General features: G+C 41.7%; 1 protein-coding gene across 4 annotated transcripts in view; it reads right to left on the bottom strand.

The window, feature by feature from the left end:
- The window catches only part of LOC111668685 (receptor-type tyrosine-protein phosphatase gamma-like), a 40,708-nt gene that overhangs the window by 3,910 nt on the left and 19,615 nt on the right, over window positions 1-17,183 (bottom strand). For 3 of the 4 annotated variants that reach the window (XM_023424807.2, XM_087178882.1, XM_087178881.1), the window contains 12 exons: window positions 14,132-14,228; window positions 12,718-12,800; window positions 12,409-12,543; window positions 9,396-9,530; window positions 8,767-8,942; window positions 8,390-8,525; window positions 6,950-7,096; window positions 4,077-4,170; window positions 2,950-3,026; window positions 2,295-2,423; window positions 1,386-1,532; window positions 154-296 (listed from right to left, as the gene is read on the bottom strand). In XM_023424807.2, coding sequence (XP_023280575.2) covers window positions 154-296; window positions 1,386-1,532; window positions 2,295-2,423; window positions 2,950-3,026; window positions 4,077-4,170; window positions 6,950-7,096; window positions 8,390-8,525; window positions 8,767-8,942; window positions 9,396-9,530; window positions 12,409-12,543; window positions 12,718-12,800; window positions 14,132-14,228 — 1,499 coding nt within the window. Of the gene's footprint in view, window positions 1-153; window positions 297-1,385; window positions 1,533-2,294; window positions 2,424-2,949; window positions 3,027-4,076; window positions 4,171-6,949; window positions 7,097-8,389; window positions 8,526-8,766; window positions 8,943-9,395; window positions 9,531-12,408; window positions 12,544-12,717; window positions 12,801-14,131; window positions 14,229-14,411; window positions 14,635-17,183 lie in introns of those variants that run through there. The other variant, XM_087178883.1, reaches the window with a different exon arrangement.

Genomic DNA, 17,183 nt, shown 5'->3' with positions numbered 1-17,183 from the left:
GGGGGATGTAGGGACTGTCACTGGTTAGAATGAGGATGGAAGGAAAACAATCTGAACCTTTCCTCACTTTAATTTTGTGATTTCTCATTTTAACTGACAGTTTAAACCATGGTCATGTGATGTGGTGAAGAGCAAATAAGAAGTCAGACTCACTCATCGTGGACGATGGTTGGTCCGTCGCGGGTGGCCGCCTCCTCTTTAATGACATTGATGAGCTCGAAGGTGCTGCTGATGGGTGCATCAGGGTTCGGCCATTTGGGGCACTGAAAGTGACGAACCTCTAATACATAGTCATCCTGGTCGACAGACAGAGGGCGAGACAGGCAGAGAGACAGCAGAAGAGAGAACACTTAGATCCGGGGTTTGTGACATCAGCTTCACCAAAATAATGGTTTTCTATGTTTTCTGACAGGCCTGTGATTTGGTCAGGATAAAAATCACCAAAGAAATCTGATCTTTATTCCATTAACCTGCAAATCAAATGAAGATGTATGTGTGTTTCGTGCTTCCCAACAAACATGAGCCCAGTCGGCCAGATGATGGTGCTGTTGTAATTATGGCCCTAAGATGGACCATTAAAGATGCCACAATAGATTTCCCATTTTTAAGGTTTTCACCTCTCCTCCTAAATTGTAGGTCTGGTTACTACCACATTTTCTGTTGATCGTCAATGGACCAAGCTTATCAGAAGTTACATAAAGCTTGTTGATATTATCTTTAGTTTTCAAGATATTGACTAATAAACTTCACAAGGGGCGGAGCTTAGCAGAAAAATGAAAATAATTCATTAAAGATTTGTCCAGTCATCATAAATCTGGGTTCCTATCTTCAGGTCGTGTTTGGGAAAAGTTCTACAGCATTTTGCACCTGACCCACAGGGCGTGCCACAAATACCTAAAATGCGTTCCTCAAAACCCAGTGGACAGAGTCTTAGGTGTGCCATATACAGTGGGCGTGGCCAATCATATATTTGCTCATAACTCAAGATGCCTGTGAACAACCCTGATTTACTTCACTGGAGACATCCCGACACCTCTTGAACACACACACACAGTTTCATTCAAATCTGATGAATGGGGAACAAATGGTGGAACGTTGAGTGCACAATTATTGAAATGCTGCAGGCTTTGTGATGCCTGTGATTGATCGCAGTCCTTCTCTAAACACAATCAAACAAGCTGAAGTGACTTTGACCGTCTTCGTCGAGCCTGAAACCTGCTCGCTGCTGCTCGCCACTTTAATCTTAGCCAATTTAGCTGCTTTGTCCTGTTGAGCGCAAAAGGGCTTGAACCCCGAATCGCCACTTTGCCGCAATCAATCTGACAATGTTTTACAGCTCCCCTTCTCTCTCACGCACACACACAAACACACACACACGCAGTAACCTGTGTAGCCTCGAGGATGAAGTCGTGGATGCTGATCTGCTCCTCGTTGGACAGACAGAGCCGGTCTTTACTGATGAGGGTGACAGTGAACACCTCGCAGTTCATGGCCTCCTCTTGACTGGGCCAATATACAAACTCATCCTCTGCCTGCAGAAGAGCACACACACAGGGTCGCTACTGTGGTTAGTCATTCATTTAGTTAATTTAACAGTGTATAACAGGATACGTATTTTATGTTGTTGGAAATATATACCAGTAGGTAAAGAGGTTCACTCTCGGCTTGGACAATATCCAAAATGTAATATCTCGGTTCAGTAATTGTGATACCTGATTCTCAATATTGTCAAATATCGGCCAACCCAAATTCAGTCAACTCAACATTAGAGTGTATATGTAGCTCCTGCTTCATAAAAGTAGCACGTGATAGCGTGGGGATCACGTCTTTCTCTTTGTCTATGATTCATGATACCTTAAACTTAAGCATAGGAGGCAGAAAACACACAGCACACACATATTCATCAAAGCACTATCCAATCGTCTGATTGGTCCCAGATTCATTTTACAGCAGGGCATCGAGCCCGATCACACAGAGAGTCATAAAGAACTGTCTTTGGTGACAAAAGGAGACAAGGAGGTCTGGGTCTCACAGAGCCGTGATCTCAGCATCATGGAGTCAGTCTGGGATCACATGATTAGACAGAGACACGGAGGCAGGTTCTCCAAGATGCTGGAACAACCTACCTGCAAAAGCTGTACAAGTGGACTGAGGAGAATTGTGCGAAAAAACAGAAAAACTATTCATAGCATTATTTTTAAGGCATCCTCACTTTATATCTGTCTGTGTGTGTGTGTGTTTGTGATAGTGTGTGTGTGTGTGTGTGTGTGTGTGTGTGTGTGTGTGTGTCTTACCAATCCGTGGTCGGCAGGCAACATAACAATAATTTGTGCATTGTGGTCCCAGATCATTCTCCAAAAGTCTTTTATGGTGTGAGGCAGAGGATGCTGGGTAATTATGAATTCATTACTCCGGTAGTAACCCTGTAGAAAAATGAATTAAAATAGAAAACAACAGGTCATTTACACGATTTACATCACATGGGTTTGGTTGCATTATGGGAAGTGTAGGATCCTGTGTTTTTGCAGCGGGGCCTGTACTACAGGCGAAAGTTCAGAATGTCTCGGCATCTGCTGCTTCGATTATGACCCATCTTTTCTAAAACAGTCTCTCACAAGACCCTCAAACTTATGGAAGCACAATACAAATGCTGGCGTACCATTTTTAAGGCACAGTCCCTGATTTTGTAGCAGCTCTCCAGATTCCTCCCCCTGGACTGTACATGGTGTTCTGAAACTTTACCCTGAGCTGTGCTGAGTCAAAATGTCAACACTGAGCTGATTTTGGCATCAACCCCATTAAAATCAGGGAGTGTATGTTTAAACACACAGTCAGTGATGCGGTGTGTGTTTTGAATTGATGTAACCTGCTCTGAGTCATAACACCAGGGAGAGAGAGAGAGCGAGCGTGGAAAGATCAATGATTGACAGAAGAAGTGGAAGCACTGACCATGATGTAAGAGGCGTTAATGTAATCGGTGCCTTTGATCCCGGGCAGAGGTGCTAGGCCAACCCTCGCTCGCTCCGCTGTTCACGGTTAGACAGAGGGAGTGAGAGAGGGAGGGAGAGAGGGAGGGGAGGGGGGTGGATAGGGAACAAGAGTAGCCATTTACTTCTTGATTAGAACAGAGCAATCACACTGAGAGGCAACTCTGCACAATCATTCAAGCTTTTGCTGTTACTGCTTGAGTGAAGGCAGTTCTTGGTAATTCCTGGCTGCTGATTCAGAGAAATGTGGACTAGACAGTGACTGTCAACAGGCTGTGTAACAGATGAAGTCAATAGGCAGCAGCTGAATGATGATCCTGACAACCTATAGACAATAGAGTAATCCATGTCAATGTGGAAGATGGTGCAGACATAAACATTCACATTTCTGAAACTCATAGAAACACAACATTTAGGGTAATCTGATTAGATTACTTTTATTTTGTGAATCAATGTTACATTTTGTACATTTTAACACAGACATTTTGTTAGGAAAAGGTTTTAGTCCTGGTTGAGTTAAAGAGGACTTGGTCTGTTGGGATAAAATTTTGTAAAAAGTTTTATTATTGCAAATTTAAGATAAGATAATTAAAGACTATCTTGTCTTGTCTTGTTTTGTCTTACCCATTCCTTTTTTAGTGTAATGTGGGAATTTAAAGGTTGGTGCTTGTTCAGTTCGAGGAGCTGCATTGCTTGAAAAGGACTGGCTGAAGGTACAAGCATTGCTTGATGGCAGCTGTGTTTTATTTTCTTTAAAATATGAACCTACAGTGTCGTATGACCTTTGACCCAGGCCAGGCATACCACATTTGAATATTGGTCAAACTGTTAAATAGACACATGCATCTCTCACTGTACTGCCCCCTACTGGCCAACACGTTTTAAGCTAATTCAGAGTCACTATCAGCTGCTGTGTGTCGAGCTTCCACAACTGATGGAGCTTTCAGTTCTCAGTAAAAAAAATGTATTGGTGCCGAACAGTACAAAAATAATTGTACTTGTTTACTTGTGTTATTATTCCCTGCTGTTTGGTCCTGAACACAGTTTCACTTCAAATTCAACAGGTTTTTACACAAGTGTAACACTTACATGGCACCACAGAGGAATTTCGATTTTTCTCTTTGTTGCACTCCTTCTGAGCATTGAAGCAATCCATGAATCTGGCATTACACTGTGTTACCAGCTGAAACGCAGAAGAAGAAGAGAGTGAGGGTGTTACACTTTAAACAACAGACCAACTAATCACAGACAAGGAAGTTGAGATTTTGGGGAAAATGCGTTTTTCGTTTTAAACAGACTCATCAGAGAAGGTGAATATTGATTTGATCTCTGTGTGTTCCTCAGTGAAATTACCTTTACCTGAACCCAAATTTACTTAGGCTTGCAAGGCGGCAGGAATTCTCACAAGTGAGAATCCATCTTGCCAGGCTCATCAGTGTCCTAAGAGGAAGGAACTGCTGGCAGCTACAAAGAGCTGCAAGGATGATGTATTTTTGTAGTCCAACCCTGAGGTTATAATCACCCTGGTTCCCTCCAAGAAAGCCTATGGGATTTTTCCATTGTCTTTTGCATCATTACAGAACATAAACAACAGTTAATGATCCTGACAGGTTTTGTTCAGCAGGATCATCTTCCCTAAAGGACACCAGTTGATGATGCTTGAAGCCTGAATTCAATCAGCAGAAGTAAAAAGCTAATGTTAGCTACACCACGGTCACATGACTTCAACATCACCACCACTAAACTTCAACTTGTAGTTTGATTTAGCTCTGACCTGGATAACTAAGACCTAACCTAACCCAAAACACACATACAGAAACTATTTTCAAAGGGGAAACAGAATTCAACAAGACCTTCCATGTTCAGCCTATGTTAACACAGAGACTGGAAGCAGAGGGAAACTGTTGGCCTCCACCAAAATAAGAGGAATAAACCTACAACAGCTTCAAAAATATCTTGTTTATATTACCTTTTTAGCTACAGTGTCTTTATTGTTGCTGACTTTGATGCCTGAGCTAACTGCTCAAGCTGCAATGCCTCCTTTCCTATTTCTACATGTGTTTAATAGACACATAGAAAATGCAAAGAAACAAAAAAAGACAGTAGATGATACTTTGCCTTGTTAGAGCTATGTCAGCTGCTCCCTTTTGTTTTCTAGTGTTTGTGCTAAGCTTAGCTAAACGTGTGGAACCAACTAGGTACTATCTACAGATAGATGAAACTGATATCGATATTCATATCTAGAAGAACACACAGTAAGCAAACATGTACTTCCCTTAAATTCAATAACTGTGCTTTAGTTCAGGAAAATGTGTACTGTAAAATATCAAAATCTACTTCATTTTCAAAATGTATCTTTTCTTAAGGGCAGAGACGGCTGGACCTATAGGGCTGAATTTTACAGTACAATGTACAAAAAAAACCCTTGCATTTCACCCATACTGTTGTGTTTGTGAGTCATTAACCCTTTGATTCAACAGTTTCAGCAAATATAAATAAGTCTTACATAATAAGACCTGAAGATAAACAGAAAGCAGCTCACCACAGAAAATCCCCAGCTAAGAACAGAAACACACAGAAACCCAAACCGGCTCAGAGAGGTTGCGAAATAACCACAAAGACCAGAGGAAAAACAATAGCGAGCTAAAACAATGACTGAATTCAGCAGCTCTAACCTTGTCATGGAGCCATTAATACATCACCATAACAAACAAAGCTATTGTTCTGCACACATGCTCCATCTACTCCAGACTTTGGACTCGATTACGGCACATGTGCTGGAATAACAGGAACCAAATACTCTCCTGTTGACTTACATCCAGCCGTCATCACAACCAACACAAACCAAGGCTGGATGATGAGGAAATCTGACAGACTAAGCAGGACAACGTTTACTTCAGGACAAATTTATCAATATACTGTATATCCATATTATTATCTACTTTATTACTATTAATTCAAGAGGAAATCTGCTGATTTTTTTTTACTGGAAGAGTTTCTTATGAAAAAATCCAGTAGTCTGAGTCATCTGAAAAGTATCTTGCAAACCCAAGTCTAATCCCATTTTTATTCTAATTATTTATATCTCACTCAATATGTGTTTTTCTTATTCATTTTAACGTATTGTATATGAAACTGACCAGAAGTTGATGCTGAATACAAAAATATTTTACACATCACATCACGAAGCCTTCGCCGCCTTGATCTTAAAATGCTGAGGACAAAAGATTCACAGATGAGCCAAGACAGCGTGATCAAAGATGCTCTATAACAAACATGAGCCATTACAAGCAGCGCCAATGGTATGAAACTATGTACACTTCCTGTCTCCTGAATGGGCGTGGTCAGCTGTTATGAAATGTAACAGTTGCAGTACAGCTAATATTAATAGGTAATGTATTAAATGTTCCTGTTATTACAGCCTTCTGCAGTGCAAAGCTTCGACATTTCTAACACTAACTGATGGACTATGGCTTGTCCATGTCAAAACAATAAAACACCAGATACAGTACAAATCTGAGCCTTATTGTGCGGCGCGTGCTAGTTTAATACCTGATCAACCCAACAAAAGGTCCTATCAAAGACAGGTCTCGGACAAAGGTCATTTTTACTGAGGTGCTGGTCTGAAAAATATCATTTTTAGTTTCCGAATGTGAGGAAAACCTGTGGTTTGTGAGAAACTGGTCCAGTAGTTACTTTGGAGACTATGGGGCAAAATAATCGTAATCTGTGATCACGTTCACTTCTCCCACTGGAGTGAACAGACTCAGGACCTGTCGCTAGTCAGTAGCGTAACAAGAGATACGGGAAGTTCGTACTTTGGTCACGTGTTAGTCATAATATCTTGGCTCAGAGTTCATTTTCATCAAAGAACATTGGTGCTAATACATTTTCTCTTGACTGGTTATGCCACGAGTGTACTCGTGTTGTTTCATGTGAAAATATAAATTCTGTCCCTTCACCTTGAACTGTTTGTCCAGACGTGTCCGACCACCGTGTCCCGGCGTCGTGATGCTGGTGAAGTAGCTTTGAAGCTGGCTAGCCGCCGTTTCTGTCTCCTTCCCCAAAATAGCTTCCATCAAGGCATTGTGGATGAAGATGTACTGCTCCTGCCAGGGGAGACAAACCAGTCACACACAGTAAATTATTAATGTGATCATGAAGCAGTGCAAGTTCACACAGATCAAAAACTAGTTCAAGTTATTGGCCACGGGCACGCGCTGAGTCACGAATGTCCGGGAGTGAGTGAGGGATGAAGTTACATCATTGGTTGGTCTGCTGAGTGTTGGACCCCCCCCCCCCCCCCCCCCCCCCCCCCCGGTCATCAGGGGTCGCTTACGGCGAGTTTTTCGCTACTGTATTTCCTCAAGTAGTGAGCCTTGCCCTTATTTACCTCGTACTGCATTATGTGTTAATACAATCTCAACAATTCCTATAACCATTTCAAATTAAAACCTCTCTAGTAAGGGCGTGCCTCGACGGCTCACCTGGAGCGCATGTTCGAATCCGACCCGTGGCCCTTTGCTGCATGTCATCCCCTCCCTCTCTCTCCCTACCTTTCCTCTCTCTCTGACCTTCACTATGATAAAGGCATAAAAAGCCAGAAAAATAACTTTAAAAAAAAAAAAGCTCTCTAGTGTTGCAGTAGACATAAACCCGTCATTTCTTAACAGGGTTTATTGTTGTGCTGCAGTAAGAGTATTGTTTTTGTGGTTTGTGCTCTTGCTCCTTTTACAATAGCCTTTTTTATTTTTATGTTAACAGTATATTGTACTATTACATTTTGACATTATTATATATTAAATATTTTACTTTGTAAATAAGTTTGGCATGGCAGGCCGAAAGGCGCAATCCATGGTACTGAAGGGAGGATATGATTCTGGAATGTAAAATTAGCATTTAAACTTTTATTTTGTAGTGTATGATTGCAGTCCCCATGTGGCGGGGCAGGGGTTGATTTTTTTCCCTGTGAACACCCACACACAGTCTAGCCATACACTAGGTTTATACCTAGTCTTATTTTTAAATGAGCTGCTACGAGGTTTGCAGCACAACCTCCTCCTACCCATCCATCCCCAGCCCCCAATGATTGCCACCTTCCAAATTAAATTAATTATTGTATACTACTATAGAATCACAGACAGCTTTGTTTTAATTTGACAGATTCCCTTGGACCCACATAAACGGGACCCAACCAGGACCTTTAAGTACCAGTATCAGTTTCCCCTTGACACCATGGCTCATAACATTAGCAACTGAATTTCTACTGGGTCTTCAGTTTATCCAACACACAACTACTGACCACGACCTTCCTTCTAGTCCATCCATCCATCCATCCATCCATCCATCCATCCATCCATCCATCCATCCATCATCAATTTGCAGCGTGCAGACATACAAACCTCCGTCTGGACTAGGTAGTTGCGCTGGGTGCGTATGTGTTTGAGGAAGCTGAGTACATTAACTGTGCTCTTGTCTTTGATCTGCTGCAGCATGCTGTCAATCACGATGTACGTCCCTGTCCGACCCACTCCAGCACTGCAACACAACACAGTGACACTGAGGACCAGCACTCCTTTTTATAGATTAAATATGCACAAAGGTGAAAAACAGAAAAAGAATCAATTTGTGATCAATCACTAAATGTTTCCTGGTTATTCTAAAAGCTCGTCAGTGACTTAAGTCTGTAAAGCAACAACAGTTTTAATGTTAACAGTAACAACACAGTGTAACTGTGAATGATGAATGGGAGACAGAGTGAGCACTATAGAGGCATCACCTGCAGTGAACGAGCATGGGTCCCATATCAGGCTCCTGGGCGGCTGAGGACCTGCGGACAAAGGTGAGGACGGGCAGGGTGTACTCTGGGACACCCATGTCTGGCCACTGGGTGTAATGATACTGGAGCACTGTCCGCTCATTCTGGCCCCGCACCTTAGGGTTCGCTTTCCCACCCTGGACAGAAGAGAAGATGGAAAAGAGAGAAGAAAGACATGTTTGTTAGGTTGGAAAAAATAAAAAGAAGCATCAAGTGACGGGGACGATCTAACCTCTACAATATGGTTCAGTTCTCACATTTACCCATAAACGTATTAATGAAACCAAGAAAAGTGAAGCAAAGCTCATGACTGAAGAGATATTATCATCTGGTCAATGTCATTAAATCATAGTTTCAGATTTCAGTAGGCATGACATGATTCAATCACAGTCTTTATTATAATGATACATTACAACATATACAATTACAAAATCAAACTTGACCCGGAGAGTGCCACACCATACCATATCTAACTGACTTCCATTCTGAAACAGGAAACCAGATTTGTGTTTGTTTCTTTACTTATACTTTGAAAGTAGAACTCCTTCCTGTCCCGACAGGAAGTCCCTCTTCTTCCCTGTTAGTCTCACCTTTTTGACTTTACTGTTGCGCAGTGTGAAACGGCGAACAGTGTAGCAGGCGTGAACTTTGGTGCTTTTCAGCGTGACTACCACATTGCCGTACTCTTCACTGTTCTCTGTCGGCCAGTACTGGTCACATTTTCTCTGTAGGACACACACACACACACACACACACACACACACACACACACACACACACAGGAGTCAGATTAAAATACTGTCAAACAATTGAGGAGGGTTGAAGGCACGTTAATGAACCTTCATGAACATTTATTAAATTTTTACATGGAAACGATCAAACACTGAATTGCTTTTGTGGTGAGAAATGTTCTGCAGGGTTTAACCAGTCACAACGGTGACAGACTTTCAATTCAATTCAATTCAGTGACCTGAGGTATGAACACCTGCCCCTTCAGGGCCACTGCACATTGAATACCTTCATAAATATATTGCTCTCAACCACAGTGCAACATCATCTACTAAGTGTTCAGGAGACACTCGATCGAAGAAGATCGAAGTCAAACGCAGCCTCCAAATAGAGAACCATCATGCCAGTGAGCCGGCATGCACGGTACCAGTGGTTCTCATTCGAAACTGTTGCATTCGTATAAAACAGTGCTGGGAAGATGCATACACCACCTTGCACAGAAAATTTGGGACTCATAAGAGAAACTTGACGGGAGAATGTGTGTAACTCGACAGCTGAGGTCGTGAACTGAAGCCAGATCCTTCTCTCAGGTTTAACTTCACTTCATATCAAACGAATAATCACATGTTCGCAGTGTGATAAACACTGAGGCCAGCTGTATTGAGTTTGTGATCTAATGATTAAATCAGCTCCTCAGCACCAACCAGACCTTTACCTTTTACATCTGTGATTCATTATTAAATTATTATTAATCTATTGAGCGTAGAGCTCAACACCACATTCCCAGACCCTCAGTCTCCGTCATATGAAGGATGAAAAATGACATGAATATAGATAAAAGAATAAATAAATAAATGCCAAGATAAATAATTAAATACATTAATAAATGAAAAATAAAAACATTATGGTAATAAATGTTACTCTCCTTGATGCAAAGTAGCCAAGGTTTGTTGAAAAAGTGACTAGATTTGTTCCTTGGTGCTTTATGAATAAAATGTGATCTGAAAAGTTGTTAAATATAATGTCAAAGTGGGTAAGTTGGCAAAGGCAAAACTCCTGTGTATTAGTAAAGGCAGGAGTAGCAGATCCATCCAATCAATCACACCGTTACAACCAATCACGCTTTAGTTGAGGACTGCCTACCTAATTAACATGTAAATGTAGAAATAAATAAATAAATGTCAAATACATGAATAAATAAATGAATAAATATAATACAGAAATAGCATTTTGTTTTACCAAAATAATTTTACATTTATTTATGTAGTTAAGAGTAGAGTCAGAACTCATCACAGTGTGGCTGAAATACCTGAATACCTCACTGATACCAGGACGCATCAGTCGGCAGATCCTGCAAAGCCTGGGCTCTCCAATATTAATCATGACTATCCTGATTCCTTTGCACCTAAACCACAGTAACTGATGGAATAATCATCCACTTAAGTCAAATTTCTTTATAAAGCTAGATATTCTGAGTGATTTTTCAAACCAGTTTCCTGGTTGTTGGGATCTGGGGAGGGGCTCATGAGGAGTGACAGCTGACACCTGGTGACCGCTCACCTGTATATGTCACGACCCGGAAGGACATATACAGGAAAGATAGAAGACCGCACATGACTCTTCAAAGTAAAATCAGTGTATTTAAGAAAACTAAATGGAGTATGCAGTGAGCTCACCAGTGATGTGTGTGGATGTGTGAACATGTACAAGTGTAAGAAAACCAAAATTAAATCAACCAAAGGTCAAAGCAAACTAAGTGACCTAAAGGAAGAGAGAGGCTGCCTGCTACAGGTGAGCAGTCACAGAGTAATACACAGTAACACAATAAGTTAATTGTTTGTTTTGTTGTCAGTAAAATTGATGTATGGATCATTTAAAATATATACAATTTTATTTGTTACATTTGGGATATAAAGGAATAGGGGACTATAATTGTTGCCTTTTAGTTACTCTGCACCTGAATTGTTTTGATGTTCCTGTAAGGGGAGGGGCAGGGAGTGATTGGCTGACTTATTTGGTTTAATAACTTTGGAAATAGACATTATTCTGTGTTATTATTTTTAGTCTGTGTTGAAGTAAACAGCTCAACTTTCTGAAGTGATTCTGTGGATTTTTTGAAGTGGAGTTATATTTTTGAAGCGGATAAAGACGTGGAGACTCATTACAGCGTCAAGCTAACGCTTCATTCATTGGAAAACTGTAGAATTTAACATAATCCTTAGCCAAATAAATGATGAAATAAACAAACACATCATAATCTGTTGATGCTTATTTCACTAACATGGCGCTCGTAGAACTGTTGTATAAAAGCAATATCACACTCGAGGTCGTGATGTTGGCCTGAATATCAGCTGTGATTGTCTTGGTACGAGGCCGCAGGCCATGCTGATATTCAGTACATCACTCCCTCTCGTTCGATATTGATTAAATAAATTGATTAAATAAGTTTCAAAACCGCTCACTGCACTAAAAAATGTATTTTCTCTACTTAACAAATGTATAGAAAAAAATGCAGAACCCTACATAACCTACTGTTGTCTGAATATGATTCATTATTTTTATCATCCATGTGTTCTAAATAAAGTTAGAACCATGGTTGTCTTTTCCTAAGTCCTTATGAATTCTCCTTCACATATTTCATTCTTCCACCTGGTTAGGAAAGGAGATGTTTTTTGACTTTTGGATGCTATAGATGCTTAACAAATACCGAGTGGTGAGTTCAGAGCCAGATCAGTATTCATCAGGGTTTAAATGAGGCCCCGCTGCAGTTAGTTCTTGTAGTTAGTGTGTTTGACAGGTCAAAATGTCCTCTGAACCGCACCTCAGACATCCAAGCGTCTACACTGAATCTGTGTTAGCAGTGTCAGAACATACCCGCCCTTTCTCTACTAGGTTGGTAATCATGACGATGACACCGGTGTTTTGCTCCCACACCATCCGCCAGAAGTCCTCAAAGGTGGACTTGAGAGGTCCCTGGGTGGCGATGTAGGCTTTAGGTTTATTATAACCCTGATGGATGAATGATGGAGACACAGACTGTTAGTTTGGTTAAGCCTGAGAAAACATCTCAGATATATCTCTGGATGCTTTATCTTGTATTTGCTCTTGCAGTCGTCATCTCTGAGATGATTTTCTCCTCATCACACACACACACACACACACAAACACACACACAGCACTCACGTCCACACAGTTGGCGTTGATGTAGTCGGTGTGTTTGGAGTCCTTCCCAGCCAGCAGCCTCAGCTTCACCCTGCTGTGGTCGTCTTAGGAGGAAACACAAAGCAGAAAAAAAAGATGAGCCTGTTTGTGTGACTGAGACCAGGGCAGGAGCGAACCTTCACACTAACAAAGGACTGTCCATGTGCTGCTGGTAGAGCCGCTGCTGCCAACCAGGAAGTACACTGAAACTGTGGTCAGTCTGGGTTATATTTTTTACAGCTGAACAGCATGGCAACCGCACCTTCAACATTACTCTGCTTCCAGCCACAGAGACTGGTTTTATGAGATGTGAAATATTTCTACCTGCTCGGTGCACCGACGTACATCAGGCTGTGTGTGGTGCTTCAGCTCCAGATGGTTTCTGTTCACTTTTCACTCTAGTGGAGGTCAGTCGTCTTTTAAACAATAATCAACATGTAGCAGAAATCACCAGACACAGTTTTGGACGGAGGACCTGGACAACAAACATTATTTATGGTGGCCTGATGATTCTAATGACCATTCCTGCTGTGTTACTATGTGGGCCACACTTCCATTAATACATACAGTCTGGTCTTAATGTCTGAGACAACTTTCCCTGAATGACGTGAACCCCACTGTATCTCAACGTCTGAGAGAAATTCACCTTTCACAGGGAATCTGTGTCACTTTACAGGGAGTTTCTTTTCAAGCCGCCATGTGGATGAGCTGTGAGGTAACTGATGACCAGATAAGCAGTTAGCTTCCCAGAGTCTTGCAGCGGTTTAGTACATTCATCCTTCTCAAAGTAACATCCATCTACCTCTGCCTGTTCTCCTCTCCGTTTTTCTGAGCTGTCATTGCTGCAATAGAACATCTTTTATCGTGAACTATTGTGAAAGGAGGCTCATTGGAACCAAAGTCAGTTTAAACAGATCTGCTTCTTTCAAAAAAATCTGCTGTTCTTCATGGAAATTTGTTAAAAACCAAGAACAGTGTTTTGCTTATTGGCCTGTTTAGATGATCAAAACAAGTCCAAATGACTGAACATTTTCCATTACTGCAGTTTTTCAGCTGTGTTTGTAGTTTGATTTAACACCGAAATAGTCTTGATAGAAAGAGTTGAACACACAGCAGGTGTTTAGAAAGACACAGTTAACTGAGCTAAGTTAGAATTAAATAAAAACTGCAGCACAAAATACACTGTGTGTAATTAGTCTTAGTTGCTACATGAGTGACTGTAGAAAATATCAGCACAGGAACGAAGCTGTGTGTCAAACAGCACATTTTTCTGTGCACGTCTTTGCACATATAAAACATGTTTTGCTGCAACAGTTTGAATTCAAAAGTGAGAGATGTTTCCATCAGTGTTTACTACATGAACTTTTTATTCAACTGTTCGTTTGTGTGAACTCACAGGCCACGATGTTGATGTATCTGTTCTTGTGCTTGTTGTCCGGGTGGTTGGAGTGCTCCGAGGTGATCTTCATGTCGGCGGTGCAGCGCTGTACTTCCTGCACAGGAACACGCACACAAACACACACACACACGCACACACACACACACAGCACACACACGCGCACACACACACACACACACACAAATGACTGGTTAGTTAGACTGGTTAGACCGAACATTTAGTATTGATGTTCATCATTCAGGTCATTAGCGTTCACCTTTAACCTTTTGTCTCGTACCAGAATAATACACGGCTTAAATCGAATTGACAATTGTTCTTAGATGTACACCACACTCCATGTTCTGCTTCACGGCCCTCAGGACACAGTGCGAGGCGGCCATGAAAGTTACTGAACATATTCATGCTCCGCAGAGAATTAACGACCTCATGACCTTTCCTCTTCCTCCTCTGTGAACATGGTACCACAGCATCATGATGACGGTATATATTTGTCCATCCTTTCTGTGTAAATGTACATGATCAGTTCCCACAGTGTACGTTGTTGTTGATGTAAACTGAACTTCATTGTAACCTTTATGTACAGTCTACATGTCCTGCAGAAAAAAGCTGGTTCTACCTGTTGGGGCTGATTCCATCAGTCTCTCTCTCCTTCCCTTTTGTACTCTCTCTCTTTGGCAGCAGCAGGTGTTTCTTTCTTCATACCTTTTGCTTAAATAAGCTGAATCCTTTCCTGGTATATTCATTTACATCACGGTGCGACGCCAACTTCAAGTTCCCTCATCCGTCATAGTGAATTCATGTACCTTGGGACCTGGCTGTCAGGTCACTATGATTCATATTCTGTCATGTTCTGCTCATGATCATGATCCTGCTCCCAAACAGGTTGGACTGAGCCTTTGGCACTGCATGAATCTGCTGCCAGTCCTCCAGCTTAAACAGCGTTACAGGTAAAGATATGAGCCATATGTCTCCTGGATTACAGCACCTGCTGGCAGAAATGCGGCGCAGATAAACTGTTAAAAATAAATGACTTTATGACTTTAAGTCGTTATGATGTGACAGTGCTTTGGTATAGGATTGTGAGGTTTAGGAACAAAAACAACTTGGTTCGTTTCAGGGAAAGATCAGGGTTTGGGTTCAAATAATTTTTCTTTTTTATTCTCCCTACTTCGTTAAGGTTAGAGGACATTCGTTGTCATGGTTACTATAATAAACATGTCGTACAGTAATAGGATCTTCTTCCACCTCAACCTCAAGCTCTATGACAGCATCACCCGACCTCCTCATAATTACTGTGGCCACTAGAGGGCTTTCCTCTTATATTTACACTAAGCATTTTGAAAGGCATTTTATCAGTTTCCATTGAGCCTAAACTGGGGTGCAGGGAGACGGAGGGGGGGACACATCGGCAGTGTGTGTTTTTCCAGTTGAGTAACTGAGTGCGGGGGTCCTACTCAGTCCACCCACTTTTCTCCCTCCAGTAAGAGCATGGTCAAGGAGAGACTGGAGTAAAAGCAGGAAACGAGAAAGGAGAAAGATATTTTCACAGAGAACAACAGCAGAGGTCGCTTTGGCTGGTGCACGGGTTGGAACTAAATTCATTCTCACTGCAAAAACCACAGTCATTAAGCATGCAGCTTTTTGTCTTCATCATCTTTTACTATGTCTGCTCTCAATATTTATTTGGCATGGGAGTGTATTTGCACAGCAGACGGCCCATATTTCCCTCCCCTGCAAGATTAAATACAAGAGGGAAGACTCCAGAAAAATGACTACATGATATCTTTTATTGAGCAGCTACAGTTGAGCTTTATGGGTACACACTGATGTACTGTGAATAATGTACTACTTAGAGCTTTGGTTATACAGCGGGAATAAGGGCGATGACGACGTCTCAGGTGACACAGTTAGGACCAGAACATGGTCCCAGCTAAGGAGGCAGGTACCAGTTTGTTTAAGTGGGTTGAGACATGATAACTGTTTCCGATGAGTAGACCCGCAACTATAACTTTACACAATACTGTACATAAATGACAAAAATATATAAGAAGAACAGAACAGGCTCTGAGTTTTCATCATTTGTGCCGCATGTTCCTTCATCTAGATGTGTTTATGTCTTCTATTCCATCTTTATTTTACTTGAAACTAGGACACCCAAACTGTCGAAGGAACCGAGGGTTTCAGCCCGGAAACTGGAGCAGCCACCAGATACTGAACAGACTCCAGGAACACGAGTCTACAGTGTTTCGATCATAAAGATCTACAGAAGCCCAAGACAGAGAAGGATGAGGCAGATAAAAGCTGGGTAAACCCCTTTTGGTTCAGATTGGACTGATATCATTCCTCCACAGGAACGGCTGCATAACAAGACATAGTCAGAGAATCTGCTGCAAGCTCACCAGACAGGAGATGAAGCAGATGAGCTCAGGAAGAGTTCCATGAGAAAACAAAATCTGAAGACGAGAGCAAATCAAGCACAAAACAAAGAGGTGGTCTTGAAAGCAGACAGCATACGATCATTGCTTCACGAAGGATAGATCATCACATTAAAGACGTCCTGGCTCCTCCACTTGGTCGGATGCCTTGCACGTTCTCAAATCCAGCTGGCTCGTCACAGAAAACTAACAAGGTTGCTTCTAGCAGGAGAGTTAGAGACGTCAGCTTCAGCAGTTGAACATATCAGAGAAACACTGATGGAATGAGCCTTGCTCAGAAACTGAGAACTAATGGTAAAACCTTTGGAGAGATTTTTGTTTCCTAGCACTGCATGAAGGATGTGGTGTTTGATGTGACCTGGAAAACATCAATCAAGAATGCTGAGAGATGCAGTTTAAGTTCAGCAAGTAGCACTCAGTAGGAGAACATTGCCCCAGGACACAATGTGTGTGCAGAGGAGAAAGCTTTTAAGTAATACAGACAGCAAAACAGCCTTGATAACATTCATTGTGGACCAGAGTGAGCTAACAGAGGACCAGGTGACGCTGCAGGACATGTAGCTATTTGTAACCTGTGGAGGGACACACATAGACTGATAAACTTCCCTCTGTAT

This window comes from Seriola lalandi, unplaced genomic scaffold (genome assembly GCF_002814215.2).
Source record: "Seriola lalandi dorsalis isolate HSWRI2012SDOR001 ecotype SW California unplaced genomic scaffold, Sedor1 jcf7180002054748, whole genome shotgun sequence".
Taxonomy (NCBI): domain Eukaryota; kingdom Metazoa; phylum Chordata; class Actinopteri; order Carangiformes; family Carangidae; genus Seriola; species Seriola lalandi.
Note: the sequence above shows the minus strand (reverse complement) of the source record. Positions and strands in the feature narration are given on the sequence as shown.